The following is a 15260-nucleotide window of genomic DNA, read 5'->3' as shown; positions in this document are numbered from 1 at the left end:
TTATTATTATTATTATTATTATTATTATTATTATTATTATTATTATTATTATTGGTTACATTTTATTAACTCTGTATCTTAGCTGTATCCTGCTCCCTTATTCCCTCCCAATCCCACCCTCCCTCTCTCAGCTCCTCTCTGCCCCTTTCCAAGTGCACGGATTGGGGAGGACCTCAGCCCCTTTTGTCTGACCCTGTTTTATCAGGTATCTTCAGGACTGGCTGCAAAGTCCTCCTCTGTGGCCTAGCAGGACTGCTCCTCCCTTGGGGGGTGGAGAGGTCAAAGAGCCTACCATTGAGTTCCTGTCAGAAATAGTCCCTGTTCCCCTTACTATGGGAAATCAATTGGTTATTGAGCTACCACGAGCTTCGTCCGAGCAAAGGTTCTAGGTTATATCCATACATGGGCCTTGGTTGGAGAAACAGTTTCAGAAAAAAGCCCTGTGCCCAGATATATTTGGTCCTTGTGGAGCTCCTGTCCTTTCCACGTCATACTAACTCGCCTTCTGCCGAAGGTTTGGTTATGAGTCTTGGTATCTGTTTTGAAACGCTGCTAGGTAGAGTCTTTCAGATGCCTTCTGCGGTAGACTCCTGTCATTTGTCTAATGCACATCTCATTTGTCTTTCTAAGTGAGGATTGATCATCTTACCCCGTGTCTGCTTTCTTGTTTATCTTTTTCAGGTGTTATAGACTTCATTATGTTTACCATATCTTGTAGGTCTATATAAACGAGTATATACCAATCACATAAAATTTTAACTACTGTTAAGAATATATGACATAGGTTGTTAAATGCTTTAGAAGTGTAGTTTGAGTACAAAACTGAAAGAGCCTGGTGTGGTGGCAAATGCCTTAAATCTCAGTATTCTGCAGGCAGAGGCAGGTAGTTCTGTATGAGTATGAGGACAACTTGTTCTATACCGAAAATTTCAGGCCAGCCAGGGCTACATAGTTTGATGTTGTCTCAAAAAACAAACAAGATAAAATAAAAATAAAAAAAAGATTTTGAAATAAACTGACCCAATATTAACATATTTGGACCCTGTTGTGATGCCAGTTAATGTCCCTGATCATTGTTAATTTGTCCTGTATGATATCTTCTTTTCAGTTAAAAACAAGACCAAAACTTTTTTTTAATCAGCATGTTGCAAAAGCAGCATCTCTACTTGAGGGATATAGGACTTGTCTTCTGTCCATTTCAAAAGGAATATTTTCTTAACCTGTTTAAAACCTAGTTTTGTTCAGTTTACTATATTTTTTTAGCAAACGTACTTAAATTTTTACCATATCGACATTCATATCAAAGCATTTTTATAGTCTAGAAGAGAAGTAGTTGAAATTTAGGCATATTTCAGACTAGAAATATTAGACATTCAAAGTGAGGCCACTTACATTTAGATATTTTAAATTAAAATACTGCAAATTTAAGTAGATATGGTGGTTAATTGGCATATTTAGCCTTCCTTTTTTTCTCTCAATTATATTGAATTAACATTTCTTACTGAAAGTTTTCCAAACTTGGACGTTTGTTTTGCAAACAAGAAATGAAGACTAACAGGTAGCAAGAAAGGAAGATGAAACCCAAAATGAGAAAGCATTTTAAATTTTATAATTTGGGTGACTTTTTTTGTACTTTGAAGCATATTGGTGATTCGTTCTAAGGTTTGATTTCTTGTAATGAAGGAATGTTAAAAAACCACTAACAGTGTTGTTAGAACAAATTAATATTATTATTATAAACTTTTTCTGAGAGGAAAAGTACTAAACCAAATCCTTTTTGATTTTGTGGGCCTAATACCAGATCCGTTAGTCCACAAGGTGGCAGCATTTGTTTACACTATCTCTGCTGTTACATAATTGACAAGGATAGAAATTTGTGGCTTATCTAGGTTCAATCTCTTAATTATTATATCATCCTGAACTGATAACAACAAATTATGGAAAGACACTTTCTGCTTTTTCCCTAAATATAGCAGCTACACCACATTTTACATTTTGTTTTCCATTAGGTTTTCTGTGGCCACCGAAGAAAATTGACTTGAAATTGCATCTTTTAAACTAACTCAGCATGTAGTAGTACTACATGAATTTTTGGTTTGAATTTCACATCCCTATATATAGTACAGTGGTTCTTATCCTTTCTAATGCTGCAACCCTTTAGTACCGTTCCTTGTGTTATGGTTACCCCAATCATAAAATTATTTTTGCTGCTACTTCATAACTAATTTTGCTACTCTTGTAAATTGTAATGTAAATATCTGGTTTTTTTTATGGTCTTTGATGACTATGAACGGGTCATTAAACCTTCAAAGGGTCACAGCACACAGGTTAAAAACCACTGCTATAAGTAGATCGAAACAGATGCAGAGATCCACAGCCAAACATTAGGCAGAGCTCAGGGAGCCTAGTGGAAGAGTTGGGGGAAGGATAGAGGAACCTAGAAGGGACAAGAACTTTACAAGAAGATCAACAGATACAGATCACCCAGGACCATGGGTCCTCACAGAGAATGAACCACCAACCAAAGAGCATGCATGGACTAAATATAGGCCCCATACGTATATGTAGCTGATAGGCAGCTTGGTCTTCCTGTGGGTCCCCTAGCAGAGTATATTTACACAAGCTAAGAAGACCATGATGTCAGTAGTCTATAAAATTTTATTGGGCCTATGACCTAGCATGTTCTGTCTTGATTGCTGTGATTTAGATAGTGAGTCAGATAATAAAAGTCTTATAAGTTTCATTCACTTTTTTTTTTCTTATGCTGTGGATAGAATCTAAGACATTGCACATGGCAGTCAATCATCCTGCCACTCAGCTTCATCCTCTCTGGTTATATTGGTTTTTCATTTAAAACTTCCCTTGCGTGTCTATATAAGTTTTAGAATAAGAGCTATTTTCATTTGAATTCCTTCCCATTGATTTTGTAACAGGGTGTAGTTGACAAGTTTATTTTTCTCTTTTGTTTCTCTTTAGTGCTCTATCTGCTTCTCTTAATGGAGAATATGAGATTGTTTTTCTTTGTGGGCAAATATGCGTGTATACTCGTGTGTGTGTGAGAGAGAGAGAGAGAGTGTGTGTATGTGCGTGTGTGTATGTTTTGGCCTTATGCATACCCACAAACACTTCATAGCAATCTCTCTCAACTTATTGTTATACCTGCCTTATTATAATATAGGGGACACATTTTTAATAATCATAAAAAATTTCTATACTATAATCATTTGCTTCATATTTAGTCATTAGTTGTATGAAAAAGTCCTTATATCATAGTTTTATTATTTTGTGTGAAGCATTGTAGCAGTGACATTTGTATTTAATATTGTGATGCCATTGCTTACTTTATAAATACTACTGGAGGACACTACTGAAAAATATTTTCTACTTCAGTTTTCAGAATTGTAGAATTGAAATTTTTTGCTTTTATAATTGCTCCCTCTCTGATCTTACTAAGTAATATTTCCCATAGGATAAATGATCATAGTAATTTGGGGGATATATTTTGGCTTTTTCTTGCTTTGGTAGATGAATTTTACTAACCTTTGATTTCAGAAATTATCATCTTATCAAAGATTTCTGGTATGTACAGCCACAAAGGATAGCATTTTACTGTGCAGAGAAGAGGTGTTTAGGACAGGTGAGTTTACAACTGAATGGATTTAAATCAGTGGTTTTCAACCTTCCTGAGACCCTGTAATACAGTTCCTCATGTGGTGATGACCCCAACAATGAAATTATTTTGTTGCTACCTCATAGCTGTATTTTTGCTACTGTTATGAATCATGTAAGTATCTGTGTATTCTGGAACCTCTGTGAAAGGGTTGTTCGATACCCCCCCCCCACACACACACACAAAGGGGTCTCGACCCACAGGTTAAGAACCACTGACTTAAATAAATTTAGTTTATGCTTTATAAGTTTTGCTGAATCAGAGTTGATTATCAGTGTATTAATCTTTAAGGGTTTGAGGACGCAGCTTGTGTTTTAATTGCCCCAAGAGGGGGAAAAACATTTTACAATACTAAGCACTTGACATTCATGGTAGTGTTTCATTATAGTCTGTCAGGTCATGTATTTGGCCCAGCTATTTGCTGATAGCCAGAGGGAATGGCAGAATAAATATTCTAGAAAGTAATTGTTTTAAAGCAAAATCTTGTGGATTTATGGAACTAAAGGCAACGTGAACCAGCTGATAAAATAATCAAATAAAAATATATGGGGACTTTTAAGATGTAGCTTCAATTTAGTACCTCTCCTATGTAATGAATATGTCCACTAAGCCAGCATAATGATCAGCAAATACCTGCTAAGATAGTTCTAGCTTGTTGCTTGATTTTAGGTAGCCCAGATCAAGTATAGTTTTTATACGTGAACATGTTAAAAACTAAATGAGTACTATTTTTTTGGTGCGATATTTATATGAAATTTCAATTTTAACTTTCATAAGTAAATTCATAGTGCTTTTTATTGCCTGTCCTTTTGAACTTGCTGTGTGGCCAAAGGTGACCTTTTGATTTGTAGCCCTCATGGCTCCATTTTTTAGTGCCAGGATGACTAGCATGTACTACCCATTTTTGTGCATTGCTGGGATGGAACCCAGGAATTTCTGTTTGCTAGAAAGGTACTGTGCTAATTAAGCTATATATATAAAGTTTTATGTGAACACCAACAGTGCTGAAATAAATGAGCACATATTGCTTCTTCCTAGCACACTTCATAGCAGTTATAGTGACTTGATTTAGATTAAATATTATGACCAAATGGCTTATCGCCATTTAGAAGAAAAAAAAAATCAGGTTTATAATACTTTCTAAAAGGTAGAATCCAGGCTCAGAGGTTAAAAGCATTGACTGCTCTTTCAGAGATCCTGAATTCAATTCCCTGCAACCACATGGTGGCTCACAGCCATCTACAAAGAGATCTGGTGCCCTCTTGTGACATGTAGGTATACATGCAGACAGAATATTGCATACATAATAAATAAATAAAATCTTTTTTAAAAGGTAGAATCTATGTATGAATGTTACAGGGAATGCACTTGGAAGAGATGAAGTACAAGACCATATGGTGAATCCTTTTTCAAAATTGTGAAATTCTGGTTGCTCCAATAAAATGGGAGCAGATATCTGTCAAAAGTAAGGTTTGCTTAAAGAATAAAGCAAACTGTATTGTTTCTTAGAACTGGCTTGATCAAAATAATGATGGCCCATAACTACATGTGAAGTTGCCTTAAGCTCAAAGGCAGTACTTCTTTTGGTGAGATAGGCTTCAAAAAAGCTCCAAAGCCTGAGGTAGCCTACACTATCATTCTTTGTGAAGCAGCTGTAAGAATGAGCTCTGCTATAGCTTATGCTCTTGCTATCTATTGCTGCCATATTCTTAGGTTTACAAGCATTTGAATTCCAGTAAAAGTCATATATGGGGTCTGATAAGGAAATGATGTCATGGTCCTGAAAGGATGGAAGTTAGGTCTAGGTTCTACAATACCTGATATTTGTCACATTTTAAAGAGCAATAAATATTAGATATTTATTTATATAAACATAATATATAATGTATTTATATATAAGTAGATGTTTATATATACATATTCACTATAGTGATCATATATTATTATTAAATATTAAAAACAATAGGTCGTTTACCTAGCAAATATGTATTTGGAATCGGTTTTTGGTTTCATGACAGGTACATGTTTATTAGGTAAAATAATTATATCTTTACACTTAAAATGAATAGGTTCAGAATGTTCAAAGTATTGAAAATGCTGAGCATTTTGTCTTTAACTGTCAAGTTTGTTCTGTGCTCATATCATTGTTTATACATGGCACAAAGTTGAAAGAACTTTGTTAAAAATGTAGTTGAAACAGTAAGTTTCACAAAATAACAGCTATAAAAGAAAACAAGTGTGATTGATAATCATAAATGGATGAAACATTTCAAAAATAAAATATTTTCACAGTACATCAAATCATAAATGTCTTTGCATGTAGCTTTTAAAACTTACAACTTTGAAAACTGAAAATAAAGTCTATGTCAACCCAGAAAACATGAGATTTCAATCCCCCATGTTACTTCCTTCTTTATTCATACATCATGAAGGTATAGTCCGTGGTGAGTGTGATGGTTTGAATGTGATATTCCCCCTAGTCTTGAGCAATTGAATGCTTGTCCCCAGTTGGTGACACTATATCAGGAGGCTGAGGAAGTATAGCCTTGCTGGAGGAAGGATGCCACTGGAGGGTGGCTTTGAGAATTCAGAATTATGTACCATTTCCAGTTCATTCTTTTCTGCTTCCCTCTTGAGGCTCAGATATAAGCTCTCAGCTTCTACCTCCAGCACCATTCCTGTTTGCTGCCATGCTTTCCCACCATGATAAGACTCTTAACCATCTGGGACTGTACAGTGCATACACCCTTCTCCAAGTTGCCTTGATTGTGGCCTTTTATTATCACAACAGAAAAGTAACTAATAGAATGGAGTTTTAGTAATTAATATTTTTATTTTTAAAAAGCTGTAAGAGAAAATAAACATTTAACTGTTCAAGACACCAAATCAGATCAGACATGATTCTGTGACAAAGTTCAACAAAATTAAATAACCATATAGAAGGGGCTGGAGAGATGGCTCAGCAGTTAAGAGCACTGTCTGTTCTTCCAGAGGTCCTGAGTTCAATTCCCAGCAACCACATGGTAGCTCACAAACTATCTATAATGGGATCTGATGCCCTCTTCTGACATGCAAGTGTACATGCAGATAGAACACTCATATATGTAAAATAAATCTTAAAAAAAAAAAACCTATAGAAGACTTAAATAGCATAACTGGTAAAGCCAGAACACATACACAAATATTGACAAAGAATATACGTTCTTTTATATAACTACCCATGGAACAATAGAAAATGTTTACAATCTAGATAATACACCAAACTTTAAAATTACACAAAGTAAAGTATCCCTGATCATAATGGAGTGGCATGTTTATAACAATCTTAGAAAACAGAAAAACCTATCACAAGGAAAATTTAAAACTTTTTGTCAGTTTATGGTCAAAATGGAAGTCAAATGACTGATGAAAGTGCTGTATATCATGTATGTAATTGAACGTGGTAAGAATACATTCCTTACGTAAATACTTAGTTATGAAGGAATATAAAAAGAAGTGCTCCACTGAAGAAGCAAACAGCACCTTCAATGTTTGTAACTTCAATAAAGAGCAGAGAAGTCTGGTAGGAGTGATTGTGAAGTAGCAAGAAATTTAAGAAGGGTGAACCATATGAAACTTTCTTCTATGTCATTTAGAGAATAAGTAGATGAGGGGAATTTTTTAGGAAGGTGGACAATAATGATGCCTAATTTGAGGGTAGTATATAGTAGTCATAGTTGCATATTTGGTTGGTTTTATTGTTGCTGCTGATGTTTCGGTTTTTCCTTTCTGTAGCTGTGTTGCATGTTTTCTCTCCATCATGTCAAGTATGGAGTGAAAAATCAGAAATACAGTTGTATATGAGGGAGGTAAATTTTGTCCATATAGTTGTTGGTAGGTGATGAAGGAAGTGTATGTGTAACTAACAGCAGATAAAAGCCTTAAAGGGTTGTTGGAAACCTGGAGTCCACTTTTAGAAGGGAGATAGTTGTCTGGAAGTGCTTTGACAAGGAATCAGTGGGGGAGGGGGCGTATAGTCAGCTCTAAAAGTGTAGAGTAAGGTAGTGGTTTTATGTTATGGAACTTGAGAAAAAGAGATCTTTAGCAGAGAGGAAAGTAAACTGATCAATCGTATTATTAGAATAATCATCTTTACTGTTGTTGGAATATTTAAGAAAAATACTTGTTGGAATATTTGACAGAAAAAAAATTTGCAGAGTGGCAGTAAACTTTAAAAAAATTCTAAGAATGCATGGCTTGGTAGAAAAAAGAGTGGTACTAAGTGTTACAGGTGATACTGAGATGGGAAATTTCAGAGGGAAATTCAGTGGAAGAAATCATGTATAGCATGAAAGACACGAGTTCATCTATTCTGTTAGAATAATGGATCAAAAAATAAGAAATTGAGGTGGTTATGACATTTATGAGTTGAGAATGATTTGATTTTTTTTACTTTATTAAAATGTGCAAAATTTCATCTAGAACTTAATATTTAAGGATATTCTCAAATACATGAGAAATGACAACTATAGAAGAGTATTAGGTATTATTTAACAATAACATAATCAGCTAGGTGTAGTGGTGCACGCTTTTAATCCCAGCACTCTGGAGGTAGAAGGATGAGGTTCTCTAACTTACATAAGTAGTCTGGACAACCAGACTACTTAAAACCTGTCTCAAAATAGAAACAAAACAAAGAAACAAAACAAAAATCAATATAAGGACTAGATGTGTTGGTACATGCTTGTTATCCCTAGCATTTGGGAGGTATAGGCTGGAAGATCAACAGTTCAAGGTCATCCTCACTTATGCCAGACAGGGTTATATAAAATCCTATTTCAAACCACAACAAAAGAACAACAGTAACAAAAATAAAAATTAAATGGATCTTTAATGATACAGTGTTTGGATAAATTAAAACACATTCTTATAACCGAATTTTGCACAACCACTGCAAGGAAAGGTGGTGGCTCTGATACATGCTGATACAGAATGATTGCCAAGAAATACTAGTAGGTGAGACACCATGGTGTAAATGCTGTAATTTCATCCCGTCTACTGAATTCTAAAGAGAGCACACATTCTTTTATATTTGTTTATGTTTAGGAAATTTCTGATAGGATTCATAGGTTGAACCTACCCCATTGCTTTTAGGTAGGACACTTAATTACGTATTTGGAAAGATTGAAATGGGAAGCTTACTTTTTTTTTCTGTATACACTTGAGTGGTATATATATATATATATATATATATATATATATATATATATTTTTTTTTTTTTTTTTTTTTTTTTTAACTAATGAAAAGCTTTATTCTGTTGAACTGGTGCTGCACCTAGCAAGGTCAAGGATCAGCCGCTCAAAGGTCGAATCATTTCTTTGTATACCTGGAGCTGCTTCTGAGCACCATTAGTGATACCATCTGCAGGCCAGGCAGGTTCCCCCTCAGGAGAGTTCCCAATCTTTGGATTGCTAATGTCTAAGTCACCCTTGACATCTTCTGAAGATGTGGAGGTGCACGAGAAGCAGCTGGAGCACTGAGGTCTGTTGCTAAAAGACCCACCCCAATGCTTTCCAGTCTTGCTCAGTATTAAACATGAGACAGGACAAAGGCGTATGCAATGATGTCCCACCGGACCTGAGAACTGCCTGACAAAGAGGAAACTATTCCGTTCCAGAGACTTGCTGACTTCTGGCTTGGGACTATCAGTCTCCATAGAGTTATCTATTCCTGGCTCGAAAATAAAATAAAATAGGGCCACCAGTCTTCCTAATCTGAGCCTCCTGCGCCCGAGCTTTCTAATCATGTCCATATAAAGCTCTCACGGATCCATCATTGTTTCATGACCTGAAGATAATTTTTTAAATAAATTTTAAGAGAGCATTCAAGCTTCATTGTAATGGATCTCATAGTATTAAATTTAAGGCTTGATATAATAGAAAATAATTGTCACCAAATCTGGTTAAGGAATTAATTCCTTCTTTAAAATGGATTAGAAGGACTGAAAACATGGTTCAGCTGTTAGAAGCACTTGCTACTTTTGCAGAGGTCCTGGGTTCAGTTTCCAGCTCATAGTCAGTCACCAGTAACTAGTTCTGGAGATACAGTGTTTTCCTTGGACATCTGTATGCATGTGGTAAACATATCATGCACATGTATGCATACACATACCCACACGCCATTAGTAAAAGTAAAAAAAAAAAAAAAAAGTAGAAAAGAGAAGAATAGGATTAGATTGGTAAGGGGCTTTTATAGTAGTCTGTGTTAGTATTAGTGCACATCCAATACTTGTTTCTTTAGTTTCCTGAAACATTGTACCTAGGTTTTTCCATCAGCCAGCAGAAAACAGGACATTTAGATATTTGATCGCTAAGAATATTCATGCTTCACTTTGTTCTTTTGAGCCTGACTTATCATTGACTTCTATTGCTTTGTCTTTTATTTGTCATTCATTTGTACTTGTTATTTTTTTCTATTAATTGAAAATCCTTAAGGCTACCATTTCTTTTTCCCCCATTAATTTGGCTCCCAGTTAATATTTTATTTTTGTAGTAAATGTTGTCGTTCTGTGGCATTTTATCTTTGGATATGTTCTTTGAAAAAAAGCTGATTTGTTCTCATTAAAATGGTCATCTTGAGTAATGACAGAGCATAGATTGAAATTAAATCCCTTGAATTTTAATTACTTGAAAATTAATAACTAATTTGGCATAATCTACACCAAAAGACTTCACATCTGCATTGTGGATATTTGGAGTTTAACTTATGTATAGTGTTTAAAATAATGCTTAACACTCAGTGTACTATGTATTATAGGGGTGTTAACTTATTAGCACCTACTGCTTTAGGAGGAAGTCTATTGAATGACACCAGTTTTAATGGATTTTGCCTGTGTTTGTATCTCTAAAGACCTGGCAATATCTTTTTTATTATAATAATCACTTTCTAAGTCTGTGATCTGTTTCTAGAAATTATAGCTCCTTGAGGGTCTTGAGGCACACTGATATGGTAAATGAGATTTATTTATTTATTTATCTATCTATCTATCTATCTATCTATCTATCTATCTATCTATTTATTTTGTGAATGAGAATTTTAACAACTGTTCTGTGTTCTGATAAATTGGGTTCTAGTGTCTGGTGATATTAATCTACCTTGTTTGTTAATACTTATTTTATAATTGCATAAACATATAACAGACTGTGAGACTAGTGACAGAGTTAACTGCTTGGGCACATACAACTTTGCACTGCTGTGCCACATTGTATTGAAAAGATGCACTAATCAGCTGTGCTTTATGGTCTATTGCCTTGCTGCTTAGTCACTTGGCTTATGGCCCTTTTGACAAAGGATATGTCGGTTTCTTATAGTGTAATTATGTTTTCAACTGCTGAAATAAATCATGTTTTTAAACAATTGAAAATTGCAAAATGTGAAAGAACATGCATTTTTTTCCATATTTTAAGTATGTCTTTTCTAAGGAAAAGGATATGTTTGAAATACAGAACAAATCCTATGAAATTGAATTTTTATTAATGACAGTTTCATTTATAATATTCAAACATATAATTTGTTTTTATCAGATCTACCTGCCACCCTCTTCCCCTGTACTTCTTTCGATTTCTGTCTACCTCTCCCAAGTTTGGATACTTTAAAAAACAAAACAAAAAACCCACTGAGTCTACCTCTGTGTGAATGGTTGTAGAGCTAGCCTCTGAAGCAAGTTAAGAGTAAGGTAAAGAACCTAAATAATTGTTCTGCTAAAAGAAAAGGATGGGGCTGGAGAGATGGCCCAGAGGTTAAGAGCACTGTCTGTTCCTCCAGAGGTCCTGAGTGCAATTCCCAGCAACCACATGGTGGCTCACAACCATCTATAGTGAGATCTGGTGCCCTGTTCTGGCGTGCAGGTGTTCAAACAGACAGAACACTGTGTACATAATAAATAAATATTTAAAAATATTTAAAAAAGAAAAGAAAAGGATGTATGGAAGCATTTGTAAATAAAGACTACATAGGTCATCATTTAGGTCTCTTAGCCAATTTTCCCTGAAGTGTTTTCAAATTAATAACAGGTTAATGCTTAAACTTTTTTATAATAGGTTGCCTGTTCTTAATTAAGTACTTTCACTTGTGCATAAGGGTACTTTTGATTTCTTAGTAGTATCTGTTTATAGTTGAGGGAATGTATTCAAGGATCATATAACTGGCTCTTACTTGAAGTATTAGGCATTCCTAAATCACCTCATTTAAAGACCAGATTTCAGATCTAATAGCTGTCTTTTAACAACAGTACTGTCTTATGGTTTCTATTGCTGTGATAAAATTACCATGGCTAATTTGGGAAGAAAAGGGTTTGTTGCCATTTATAGGTCTACAGCACAGTCTTATCACTAAGGGAAGTCAAAGCAGGAACTCATAAAAGTCAGTAAACTGGATGCAGGAGCTGATGCAGAGGCCATTGAGGAATGCTGTTTACCTGGCTTGCTGTCCATAGCTTGCTTAGCCTGCATTCTTAGTGTACCCTGGACTACCAGCCCATGTTGGAACTACCCACAGTGGGTTGAGTCCTCTCACATCAATCACTAATTAAGAAAATGCTGCTCAGGGTTGCCTACAGGCTACTCTAATCTTGTGGGGTCCTTTTCTCAATTGCAATTCTCCTTTTCAAAGTAATTCAACCTGGGTTAAGTTGATATAAAACTAACTAACACTAGTACCATTTCTTCATCAGTGGTTGGGGGGTGCATGCGTGTGTGCTGTGTGTGTATGTCTGTGTGTATGAGTGTGTGTGTGTTGGCATATATTAAAAGTAATTATGGTGTTAGAATCTATAGCACTATAGCACACGGAATGGTAGCTGAGGCAGCAGTTCAATTAATGTTGTATAAATATTAATATATATTGTAATGAAAGTATTTAAATGTCTCTATAAGAAAATTTTAATTTATGCTTTCTTAATCAGCTCAGTAAGCTTCTTATTAAATATTAACTAAATAGTAACTTAGTCAATTCTGCATGAGTATTTCACAGGTAATCCATTAAAGTGTATCATGTAGCAAGCATTCCTAATACCACATTTATACAAGTATATAATGCGGTTGTATGCATTTATATGTATTTAATGAATGTCTGGTATATCCATCACGGTGTCCACTTATTGGGGGTAAAATATGTAGGTACAGAAAACATATAAACAAATTTATTAAATTTTGAGTCTTGAACTTTAGACTTTATATAGACTTGCACTTAAGGGAGTTGATTTGTGATTTAGCCTAGTAATTACTATCCTCAACTCTGAAGTCCAACTACTTGATGCTCAATATTATCTCAAACCACTTAAAAGCATGCTAACTTTGAGCAGATTACTTCATGTAACCCTCAGTATTCTAAAAAGTTGATAATAGTAATGACTTTTTACTATGTTAGTCATGAAAATTAGTAATTATACATCAGTGAGAATTCTTCTATATTCTCTGGAATTACAACTCAACCTCTAGGAAGGACACTTAGAAGTATTTGAATATGGTGGTTCATTTCAGTTTTTATGTGCATTTGGCAAAATAGATTTCTAGCTTGTAAGGTAAGTATTAAGGCTGCAGGTTATATTTTGCATTGTAGTAGTTTATTTTGGAATTTGTATATATAAGAAGTTGTAAGAGCAGAGAGGATTCTCTAAATCCGATAAAAGGAGAAGAGGGTTTTCAGAGTGTCCCCTGTTTGTGCATTAAGGAATGTGCATTACTGCTCGGTAATTCAGAGAGATAGTATTTGTTTTGGGAGTAAGAAGTGGACTTGAGGGAATGTAAATGATAATTTAGTTCCTCTGTTTTTTAATGAATATTCTGTCAGTTTGTCACCACCCAATTGCCTCCATAATTTTGCGTATACACTGATTTATTTATTAAAATAACATAACTTGAAATAGTAATAACAAGAATTTATGAAAAAAATAATTGGTAACTTTCTTTGAACACTTGTAATATTTCAAACCATTAAAGATTTCCATACTAAGATGTAATATGGCTATTAAAGCTAAACTGAAAAACATGTCAGGTGCCTAGGAACAGAAGTTCACCTCGACAGTTACAACGCTATACAGTTCCCTAATTCTTGTAATTTGATGTCTTGAGGACTTATTCTGAACATGTGGGCTAGTGAAACTGAAGATATTTCGAGAAAATTGTCTTACTGTAGAGATAGATATTAAAAATAGAAAATTCCAGCTGGGGGCATAGCTCAGAAGTATTATACTTGCCTAGTATACATATATGCTCTGAGTTCAAGCCCTGGCACTGGGGAAATAGAAAGAAAGAAAGAAAGAAAAAAAACCTTAAAATCCTGAAATTGTGCTATATATAATATCACAAGGTTGGATACATAGTGTCACATGAAATGTGTGCTTTTCTTCCTCTTTAGTATTGAATTTGACCGGGACTGTGACTATTTTGCAATTGCTGGGGTTACAAAGAAGATTAAGGTCTATGAATATGGCACAGTCATCCAGGATGCAGTGGATATTCATTACCCTGAGAATGAGATGACCTGCAATTCCAAAATCAGGTACTTTTCTTCTCTGTATTAGTGATGAGTGTGAGATTTTTATTTTTCCCATGAGACTCCTTACTCATTCAAAGTATGCTTTGATTGTATAGAGAGGATGCCTTGTTGATAGAAAGCAGAGTAATACCTCTTTCCTGTAAAGTTTGTTTTCTTTCTGTGAGAATTATCATTTATTGTTATCTATGAATAGTATCTGCACATCAGGAATAATCCCCATAGTATGTACATGTCTAAATATTATAGTCGTTTCTACTTTTAAGATTTTTTTCACACAGATATTTTGTTTTTCATTGAAGTAACAATATTTAGTGTAATTCAGTAAGAATTATAATTCATAGCAGTGCTGAACTGACATGTTTCACCTTTCTTTTTTGTGCTTTTTCCTTTTCCTTTTATTTTTCCCCTCTATTCCCACAGGGGAAAAAAAAGCTTCCCTAGCTGTTCTCAAGAGCACCTGAATACTAGTGTAGGTTCGAAAAGAAATCAGTCATCTGTGTACCTTTCTTACTTTGAGATAAATAAGCACACAGAGTTTGAGTGTCCTTTATCTGAAATGTTTGGGAGGAGAAGTGTTTCTGGTTTGTTTTTTTTTAATTTGTGTATATTGTGAGAAAGCTCAGATACGAGATTTAAATCTAAGCCCAAACTTCACTTCCCTTGGATGTGCATCTTCACATACTTTAGTATGAAACAGGGTTTGTGTACATTTAGGTAGCAGACTTGGTGCTCTGAATGTTTTGGAATCTGAAACATTTTGCATTAAAGATTTTGAATCCAAGTTATATGTGTTATATATGGTTTTAATGATATTAGTAATAAACTAGTATTCTTTTTGTTTATTTCCTAATTCATCCACAAGTATATGAATGAAGCCATTCATCAGTGGTACCATATAGTCCATCTCCTAAGCAGAGAATATATTGCAAAAATGAGTAAATGCTCATGTTTTAGGTGTTGTCTTAAGTACTTAACAGTTATTTGAGATGGTTACCATTAACGCCGCATTTATAGGTGAAGGGTGCTCAAACCAAAAGTAAATATTTGCCTGAG

At 34.7% G+C, this 15260-nt stretch overlaps 1 protein-coding gene across 2 annotated transcripts in view; it reads left to right on the top strand.

The window, feature by feature from the left end:
- Cop1 (COP1 E3 ubiquitin ligase) overlaps positions 1 to 15260 on the top strand; it is a 123345-nt gene that overhangs the window by 60148 nt on the left and 47937 nt on the right. For both annotated transcript variants that reach the window (XM_055624553.1, XM_055624552.1), the window contains exon 12: positions 14067 to 14210. In XM_055624553.1, coding sequence (XP_055480528.1) covers positions 14067 to 14210 — 144 coding nt within the window. The remainder of the gene's footprint in view (positions 1 to 14066; positions 14211 to 15260) is intronic.

The sequence above is a fragment of the Psammomys obesus genome, unplaced genomic scaffold (genome assembly GCF_907164565.1).
Source record: "Psammomys obesus unplaced genomic scaffold, mPsaObe1.curated_primary_1811, whole genome shotgun sequence".
NCBI lineage: Eukaryota > Metazoa > Chordata > Mammalia > Rodentia > Muridae > Psammomys > Psammomys obesus.
This window is presented reverse-complemented; position numbering and strand designations above follow the sequence as displayed.